This window comes from Hyla sarda, chromosome 5 (genome assembly GCF_029499605.1).
Source record: "Hyla sarda isolate aHylSar1 chromosome 5, aHylSar1.hap1, whole genome shotgun sequence".
NCBI lineage: Eukaryota > Metazoa > Chordata > Amphibia > Anura > Hylidae > Hyla > Hyla sarda.
Window position 1 is genome coordinate 139,337,124 of NC_079193.1, and position 10,096 is coordinate 139,347,219.

Sequence of the window (10,096 nt, forward strand, 5' to 3'; positions counted from 1 at the left end):
CTATATGGTCTCCTGATGCTTCAGCCTCATCCAAGCTGTGTCATCCAGCCACTATATGGTCTCTTCATGCTGACACCACCTCCACGCTGTGTCATTCAGCCACTATATGGTCTCCTCATGCTGCCAACACCTCCACACTGTGTCATTCAGCCACTATATGGTCTCCTCATGTTGCCAACACCTCCACGCTGTGTCATTCAGCCACTATATGGTCTCCTCGTGCTGCCAAAACCTCCACGCTGTGTCATTCAGCCACTATATGGTCTCCTCATGCTTCAGCCTCATCCAAGCTGTGTCATTCAGCCACTATAGGGTCTCCTCATGCTGCCAACACCTCCACGCTGTGTAATTCAGCCACTATATGATCTTCCCATGCTTCAGCCTCATCCACGTTGTGTCATTCAGCCACTATATGGTCTCCTCATGCTGCCAAAACCTCCACGCTGTGTCATTCAGCCACTTTATGGTCTCTTCATGCTGCCACCACCTCCACGCTATGTCATTCAGTCACTATATGGTCTCCTCATGCTGCCAACACCTCCAAACTGTGTCATTCAGTCACTATATGGTCTCCTCATGCTGCAAACACCTCCACACTGTGTCATTCAGCCACCATATGGTCTCCTCATGCTGCCAACACCTCCATGCTGTGTCATTCAGCCACTATATGGTCTCCTAATGCCACCAAAACTTTCACGCTGTGTCATTCAGCCACTATATGGTCTCCTCATGCTTCAGCCTCATCCAAGCTGTGTCATTCAGCCACAAAATGGTCTCCTCATGCTGCCAATACCTCCACGCTGTGTCATTCAGTCACTATATGGTCTCCTCATGCTGCCAAAACCTCCACGCTGTGTCATTCAGCCACTATATGGTCTCTTCATGCTGCCACCACCTCCACGCTGTGTCATTCAGCCACTATATGGTCTCTTCATGCTGCCACCACCTACCTCCACGCTGTGTCATACAGTCACTATATGGTCTCCTCATGCTGCCAACACCTCCAAACTGTGTCATTCAGTCACTATATGGTCTCCTCATGCTGCAAACACCTCCACACTGTGTCATTCAGCCACCATATGGTCTCCTCATGCTGCCAACACCTCCATGCTGTGTCATTCAGCCACTATATGGTCTCCTAAGCCACCAAAACCTTCACGCTGTGTCATTCAGCCACTATATGGTCTCCTAATGCCACCAAAACCTCCACGCTGTGTCATTCAGCCACTATATGGTCTCCTCATGCTTCAGCCTCATCCAAGCTGTGTCATTCAGCCACAAAATGGTCTCCTCATGCTGCCAATACCTCCACGCTGTGTCATTCAGCCACTAAATGGTCTCCTCATACTGATGCCACCTCAAGGCTCTGTCATTGTGCCACTCTGTGGCAGTGATTCTAAAAGCAATGCCGGTAATCTGCATGTTATTCTGAATGACAGTATTATTTCACTACCACAGCACACTCCATATGTGTGTTAGAACACAGCAATGTGTTCTACACCCCTAATGAGGCTCTCTGTAGGCCAGAAATAGCATGTCAAGCTTGCAGTACTATGCTGTTTGTGCAATTCTTTGTGCAATGTCGAGAATTACACAAAAAGCAGAGTACTGCAAGCTTGACATGTGGCCATAGTCAACTTTATTGGCAGTGTGCTTCTCTACAACTGTCACAATGTGCACTACACTGTTAGCATGGTGTCTAGAAATGAGTGAATTGTTGAGCAATTTGATTTGGCCGATTCTCAGAATTTTCCCCAAAAATGTTTTTCGTTCCGAATTTATTTGCTCCAAATCGCTATCAAAAACGGCTATTCCTGGCCTACAGAGAGCCTCAATAGGAGTTTAGAACACTTTGCCTTGCTGTAACACGCATAGGGTGTGTGCCCGGTTACTGAAATAATACTGTTATTCAGTATGACATGCTGATAAGAGGCGTCGCTATTAGAATCACTGTCGCAGAGCGGCACAATGACAGAGCCTGGAGGTGGCATCAGTATGAGGAGACCATATAGTGGCTGAATGACACAGCGTGGAGGCAGCGGCAGCATGAGGAAACCATATAGTGACTGAATGACACAGCGTGGAGGTGGTGGTAGCATAAGGAGAACATATAGTGGTTGAATGACACAGCCTAAGGTTGGCAGCAGCATGAGTAAACCACATAGTCGCTGCATGACACATCTTGGAATTGGCGGCAGCATATAGTGGCTGAATGACGCAGCCTGGAGGTGGCAACAGCATGAGGAGAACATATGGTGGCAGTATGAGACAGCTTGGAGCTGGCATCAGTGTTCCGCTCTCAAAACACTGACTATGTGTGGTTCTAAACGGACAGCTAAACACTTGTTAAAGACTCCAGTAAACAGAAGCCCATGCTTGTATTGTCCACCAGAGGACTCCAACTTTATTTTAGTCTGTGAAACTGCAATACAATACAATAACAACATATCAGTACACATGGAATCATTAGCCTAGCATAAATGACAAATAACTAAGCAGAAAGGCACTTACAGGTGATGATGTCCCAAACCTCATGGGAGAGATAGATACATGCTGCCTGCCCAGTGAAAGAGTGACCTCAAGATGGTGGAAGAGCTTCCTGGAACAAAGGTCACTTCCTGTCTGTATAAACTATCTGTGTAAGTAAAGCTGATATTAACTTCTGCCACTAGATGGCAGTGGTACACTACACAGCCTATCATTATAATGCAGTTAACCTAAAAAGGCAGCACACTCCCTGCCTGATATAATACATTATATCACTACCTATACATATCTGATGTACAGGGAAAAACATATTAATAAGATATTGTATTCCTGACCATAACTAGTAACAAACTATAACATAAGTCCACAATATCAGTGTCTCTTGGCTGTGGCACTTCAAGCTGGTAATCCACATGAAGAAATAGTTCTGTCCATAAACCCATCTTCAGATAGGAGAAGCCGCACTAGGCCAAACTATCTCCTACCCCATTTGTAATCCACAGAATGGAATTCAGCTCGAGGCAAATGTCACATTTGAAAACTCTCAGTGACAAGCTCTTAGTTATGTATTGAGCCAATAACAGAACAGAAATACTCAAAGGAGAACAATGACATCAGAAACTGGTCTGGCGTACACTTTAACAGTCCCTTGTTTCGTGACTTTTACTTCAACCTTTCTGACATTACCATCTTTACTTGGCAACGTATTTGTGACAATTCCCATAGGCCAGTTATTTCTGCTTTCTTGAATATCTTTCAATAACACAACATTTCCCACCTTGATATTGGGACCAGTCTCTGCCCATTTCTTGCGACTCTGTAAGGTAAATAGGTAATCTCTCCTCCATCTCTTCCAAAATGTATCAGCCAGACATTGGACTTGTTTCCATTGCTTTGCATGAAGTTCTGTTGTACTAAAGTCTCCACAGGGGGCTGATAAAGAGTCTACCTTTTGGGTCATGAGCATAGCAGGGGTAAGAACTGTTGGGTTATCTGGATCTGTAGATATTGGTACCAAAGGTCTTGAATTAATGATGGCCATAACTTCTGCCATGAAAGTACTCAAAGTCTCATGAGTCAGGTGAGTGGGTTTGGATTGGAGCAACATTGCATCTAAAATTCGTCTAGCCACACCAATTAATCTCTCCCAAGCACCTCCCATGTGAGATGAGTGTGGAGTGTTAAAGAGCCATGTACATCCTTTGTCTTGAAGATAATTTAGAAGTTCTGCATCATTTGAGCATATATGCAGCTCCTTGCATGCTCCTACAAAGTTCGTACCTCTATCTGAGCGAATCAACTTAGCCGGACCACGAACAGAAAAGAATCTTCTCAGAGCATTGATGAAACTGGATGCTGACATGGACTCAATCAATTCTATATGCACTGCTCTTATAGAAAGACACGTGAAAAGAACAGCCCAGCGTTTGCTGTCAGCGCTGCCTCCTCTAGTTCGGCGTGTTACAACTTCCCAGGGACCAAACACATCAACACCCACACTAGTGAATGGAGGTTCAGGATTGACTCTATCTTTTGGTAATTCTGCCATCTTTTGGCTTTCAAATCTCCCTCTGAGCTTACGGCATACGACACATTTGTGAATGATTGCAGACACTAGACGTTTTCCACCAAGAATCCAGAATCCTGCAGCTCTGATTGCACCTTCAGTAATGTGTCGCCCTTGGTGTACTGTCTGACTGTGATAATATCTTATGATCAAGGTAGCAATGTAGTGATCGTGAGGAATGATGACAGGCTGTTTCTCTTCATCTGACAGCGTGGCATAAGATAAACGGCCACCTACTCTCAATAATCCATATTGATCTATAAAGGGACTTAGTTTTGTAAGACGGCTATGTTTAGGAAGCATCTTTTGCTGTTCAATACAGTCATATTCTTGCCTGAAACATGTGCGCTGTACAGAAGAAATTATAACTCTCTTGGCTAGTGAAAGTTCTTCTAAACTAACCCTTTCATGGAAAACTCTCCAACTTCCAGGTTGATCATCATTAGGTTTCTTTTGGAAGCTTTTGGTAACATGGATTAACTTCGCTATAACCCTGTTCAGTCTCTTCCAGTCCGAAAATCTTACAAAACGATGTGGCTGCAGTCTAGCGTCAAGGGCTTTAGTACTGAAGCTTACTACTTCTGACCTAATTTCAGGATCAGCTTCGGGCTCCACTAAAGGGTAAACATTGGTGTCAGGACTATCTACAGCCGTCTGATACAGAAAAGTTGGCCCTGAAAACCATATAGAGTTCTGAAGGCAAGCTATCTGTGTAGGCCTGGTAGCATAATCTGCAGGATTTTGTTCTGAGGGCACATAGAACCATTGCTCTGGACGTGTTGTTTGTCTGATCCTGTTCACCCGATTAGAAACATATAAAAAGAATCTCTTTGTAGTGTTGCAGATATAGCCTAGGACTGTTTTACTGTCTGTAAAGAATTTCACAGCATCTAGGTCTAGGTCTATCTCGTCTCTCACCAGCTCATACAGTTCAACCGCTAGTACAGCTGCACATAACTCTAGACGTGGGATTGTGTGTGCTGGCCTAGGACTTAGCTTGGATTTTCCCATAACAAATCCAACATGGCAGACATTTCCTACATCGCTTACCTTCAAGTAAGCAACGGCACCTATTGCTATAACAGATGCATCTGAAAAGATGTACAGTTCTTTTTTGCAGGCCTGTGACAATGAAAGAGGAACATAACACCTAGATATTTGTAAACATTGTAAGGCTTGTAAAGACTCTGTCCATTGGACCCACTCATGGAGTCTTTCTTGTGGAAGTAAGGCATCCCACTCACTTTCTCCACTTGATAGTTCACGAACTAAGGCCTTACCTTTTATGGTGACTGGTGCCACAAACCCGAGAGGGTCGTAGAGACTGTTAACAGTGGATAGGATCCCTCTTCTTGTGAATGGCTTTTCTGCTGAACAAACCTGAAACACAAAACAGTCTTTATCTAGATCCCAGCTTAGGCCTAGACTTTTCTGCAATGGAAGGGTGTCTGTTCCCAGGCAAAGGTCTTTGAGGTCTTTAGCTCTGTCTTCTGCGGTGAAAGCTTCCATGACTTGTTTGCTGTTAGAGGCAATCTTATGTAGTCGCAGATTAGACTCTGCCAGCATTTGTTTTGCTTTGTTGAGAATGTTAACTGCTCCTTCAGGTGTGTTCGCTGAAGCAAGTCCGTCATCTACATAGAAATGTCTCATCACAAAGTGCTTGGCATCTTGACCATAACGTTCTGCACCTTTCTGGGCAGCTTTCCGCATACAATATATGGCAACAGCGGGGGAAGGGCTGTTACCAAAAACATGTACTCTCATTCTGTACTCTGTTACCTCTTTATCTATGTCGTTATCCTTGTACCACAGGAAACGCAGGTAGTCTCGATGGTCCTCTCTCACTAGAAAACAATAAAACATCTGTTGCACATCAGCTGTGAAGGCAATAGGCTCCTTCCTGAAGCGCAAGAGGACACCCAGAAGTGTGTTATTTAGGTCTGGGCCACTCAGCAGTACATCGTTTAGTGAAATGCCTTCCTGTTGAGCACTGGAATCGAACACAACTCTTATTTGATCTGGCTTGTGTGGATGGTAAACGCCAAACATTGGCAGATACCAGTGTTCTTTACCTTTATCCAGTGATGGTGCTAATTCAGCATGATTATTGTCCAGCATCCTTTTGATAAATTCTGTAAAGTCTTTTTTCACTTCAGGCTTTCTTTGCAAAGTTTTGCGTAGTGTGTTTAAGCGCTTCATGGCTTGCTCTCTGTTACTAGGTAAATAACACCTTGGTTTGCGAAAAGGTAAAGGGGCTACCCAATTGTTGTTCTTATCTTGGAAAGTCTCTTTATCCATGATGTGGAGAAAGGTTTGATCATCTATGGACATTGCTTGTTTGTCATCATCTTTTGTCTTCTGGAACACTGAGTTCCCTAAATTGTCGGTCTTCAGACCACTACTAATATTCCTATCATAACTGGAAGGAGAGCCACAGTATGGTTTTAGGGTTTCTTTAACAACAAAGCTGTTTTGGCATGGACTGAGAAGGGACGTGCGTCCATTTGTTAACACAGATGTCTTAGAAGTGTTGACACTGTCAGGCCGATGAGCTGCTCCCAAACAAACTTCTCCTACTATAACCCACCCCAAGTCAAGTCTTTGCGCATAGGGGGCATTAAATGGTCCATTAATTTGTTGGCGTACCTTATGCACCTGTAGAATGTCTCTTCCAAGAAGTAGAAGAATAGAGACGTCTGTCTGGACAGCTGGAATAAGGTGAGATATTGCATTAAGATGAGGATGATGAAGGGCCACTTCTGGTGTAGGGATCTCTGATTTATCATCTGGTATCATATCACACTCTATCAAAGTGGGAAGTGAGAGATGGATCCTCTTGTCAAGAGACTCAATAGTAAAGTCAGTAGCTCTTCTCCCTGAAGTTTCTATCACTCCTGCACATGTCTTTAGGGTGTATGGAACTGCCCTTGATGTAATGTTGAAGGCATCAAAAAAGTCTGACCTTGCCAGCGACCTGTTACTTTGTTCATCCAGAACCACATACATCTTTACTGCCTTTTCTCTTTTCCCTGTGGGGTACACTGTTGCTAGGCAGATCTTGGAACATGAGCGTGGATTTGTACTGTCACCACAGATTTCAGTGCATTTGGACATTACTGGGATAGCTGATTTATCTTTTTGCTCCCTGCCCTCATCTTTTGGGGTTTCAGTGACCTCTAATGGTTGATGCAAAGTATTGGGGTGCAGAGCTGAGATGTGTCTGTCACTGCCACATTCTGAGCAATTTGCTTGTATTTTGCAGTCTTTAGCTATGTGTTTGGTGGATTCACAACACTTGAAGCATATGCCGTTTTGTCTAAGAAAGGCTAACCTTTCCTTGATAGGTTTACTTTTGAACCCTTTGCACTTGTTTAGAGGATGGGGCTTTTTATGAAGTGGGCAAAGTCTGTCAGGGCCTTCAAAGGTGTTTACCTTGTAGCTGCTTGAATCTCCTGGGTCCTCAGAGGGAACTGTTGTCTTGTGGGTGATCACTGAAGTCCTATTGTAGGATCTAGGTGGCTTTTCTGCCTTAGGCAGTTGGCTGCTGGTGATGAAGGAAAAACTGGGATCGCACCTCATCTTAGCTTGCTGCTGTACAAACCTAGAAAACACAAAGAAAGGGGGGAAGGGGACACCATGTTCTTCTTTGTATTTAGCTCCAACACTCACCCATTTCTCTTGCAGGTGGTGAGGTAGTTTCTCCACTATAGGCTTAGTACCGTTGGCAGTATCTAAATGTGCAAGTCCCCTTAAATAACCTTCTTCTTTGGCACACTGGACTTCCCAAAGAATATCACCCAGCTCTTGCAGTTTTAAATTGTCTTTGCTGTTTAGCTTAGGGAAAGACTCCAGTCTTTTCATCAGAGCACCTTCAATTGCCTCTGGTGATCCATATCTTTCTTCTAGCCTTTGCCAGGCCATATCGAGTCCTACTGAAGGGTTAAATAGGTGTATCCTGCGCATCCTTCTTGCATGCTCTGTAGACTCAGACCCAAGCCACTTTACCATCAGGTCTAGCGTCTCAGCTGCTGTTAAGTCCAAGTCTTTGACTGCATTCAGAAAAGAAGCCTTCCATGCCCAGTAATTTTCTGGGCAGTCATCAAACTTGAGGAAGCCTGTATTAACCATTTCTTTACGGATAAGATATTTAGTGACGTCTTGCATGCTCTGGTGTTTGGGTTGCTGCGGTGAGGATTCTTCTTTTATCACTCTGTTACTGCCAGCCTCATGGGTTTCTTTTCGTGCGCTCAGGAGTACTGATGGTTTTGGTTTAAATTCAGCTGACTTTGGATTGAGAAACGGTATTGTTGAGCTGCCACTTGAAATATCTTGGACATACGCCCTAGTGCGTTCTGCAGAGGAAAGCGGTTTCTCGGGCACATCTGGGCCTTCGTGGATAGATTCCATTCCAGACCGCTCAATATCCGCATAAGCTGCTGCTTCTGCTGCTGCAGCAGCGGCTGCACACTGACGTTGAAGAATATGCAACTTTGCTTCCTGTTCAGTTTTTTCTTTTATAATGGCAGCCTCTTTCTCTGATCTTTCCTTCATAATGGCAGCCTCTTTCTCTGATCTTTCCTTCATAATGGCAGCCTCTTTCTCAGCAAATTCTAGCTGAACGCGAGCAGCCTCTGCTTTGGCGCGAGCCCTGGCAAAAAGGGCACTTGCTGATGAAATCTGACTGGACCTTGCTGATCTAGATGAGCGTGAGCGTACATCCTCCTGCTGGACACTTGGCGTGCTTTCCCTGCCTTGATGTGTCCCGGGTAGCTGATCTTCAGCATTATACTGACTTCCTGATCTTAGACTCATTCTGTCTGTGCAGCAACTACTATCTCCAGGCTTGTTGTGCTATCACCTTTTCACTGTTCCGCTCTCAAAACACTGACTATGTGTGGTTCTAAACGGACAGCTAAACACTTGTTAAAGACTCCAGTAAACAGAAGCCCATGCTTGTATTGTCCACCAGAGGACTCCAACTTTATTTTAGTCTGTGAAACTGCAATACAATACAATAACAACATATCAGTACACATGGAATCATTAGCCTAGCATAAATGACAAATAACTAAGCAGAAAGGCACTTACAGGTGATGATGTCCCAAACCTCATGGGAGAGATAGATACATGCTGCCTGCCCAGTGAAAGAGTGACCTCAAGATGGTGGAAGAGCTTCCTGGAACAAAGGTCACTTCCTGTCTGTATAAACTATCTGTGTAAGTAAAGCTGATATTAACTTCTGCCACTAGATGGCAGTGGTACACTACACAGCCTATCATTATAATGCAGTTAACCTAAAAAGGCAGCACAATCAGTATGAAGAGAACATATGTTGGCAGAATTAGACAGCCTGGAGGTGGCAGCAGCATCAGGAGTGGTGGCAATACCAGTACCCGGTGACGAAGGGGCGTGAAAAAAAGGAGAACTTGGCATCAGATGTGTGTCATCAGGCTGGTGGCAGGATCAGAATAGTAGCTGAGGCAGGAAGGCAGAAGAAAATGGTCTCTTTTGAAAAAGTGTTAGTGTGCACAAGTAAGTATTGAGGATATGCATTACGTTAAAATAAACTTTTAATAATATGCTTAGGATAAAATGTATGGACCCCAATTTTTTTTTTAAATCAAACAAAAGGAAAGGTATGCAAAAAACACCATTTGTCACCTACACCACTAAGTATTGATGTAATGCAAAAACCTCTAAAAGGTGGAAGGGAACAATTTATGGTCCATTGTAACCGGTGCGGGTACACATTTCTTTTGTAAGGCCCTACTCTTGCATTATTAATGCTCTTCTTGGCAAATGTTACTTGCCCTAAAAAGGGCAGCCCCACACAGGAACCTCTCCCTATTTCCACCTACAAACACTGCCATTTCCCAGGGTTTTTAGGTGGGAATGGGTATTGGTTCCTGTGCGGGCAGCCCTTTTAAAGACAAGCAACACTTTCCTCGAAAAGGTGGAAGGGAACAATGTACTGTCCATTGTAGCAGTTGGGGGTAAAAATTCCCCCTGTGAGGCCCTTCTCTCGCCCTATTAATTCCCTTC

At 44.2% G+C, this 10,096-nt stretch overlaps 1 protein-coding gene across 3 annotated transcripts; it reads right to left on the reverse strand.

Moving 5' to 3' along the window:
- Positions 1-2,376: 2,376 nt before the first annotated feature.
- On the reverse strand, positions 2,377-9,333 carry LOC130273480 (uncharacterized). Of its 3 annotated transcripts, XM_056520388.1 has the most exons (3): positions 5,335-9,333; positions 2,512-2,635; positions 2,377-2,422 (listed from the first exon to the last, which is right to left on the reverse strand). In XM_056520388.1, the coding sequence occupies exons 1-2, from the start codon at positions 8,864-8,866 to the stop codon at positions 2,532-2,534; spliced, it is 3,636 nt and encodes a 1,211-aa protein (XP_056376363.1). In that variant the 5' UTR covers positions 8,867-9,333; the 3' UTR covers positions 2,377-2,422; positions 2,512-2,531. The 3 variants fall into 3 exon arrangements, with proteins under 3 accessions (XP_056376363.1, XP_056376362.1, XP_056376361.1); XM_056520387.1 differs by having other exon boundaries at positions 2,377-2,635; XM_056520386.1 differs by lacking the exons at positions 2,377-2,422; positions 2,512-2,635 and adding an exon at positions 4,907-5,176.
- Positions 9,334-10,096: the final 763 nt, after the last annotated feature.

Coding starts and splice junctions, on each gene's coding strand:
- LOC130273480 (XM_056520386.1), bottom strand. CDS start 8,866: ATGAGTCTAAGATCAGGAAGTCAGTATAATGCTGAAGATCAGCTACCC. Junction 5,177..5,334: donor GGCACCAGTCACCATAAAAG/GTAAGGCCTTAG, acceptor TCATTGTCACAG/GCCTGCAAAAAAGAACTGTA.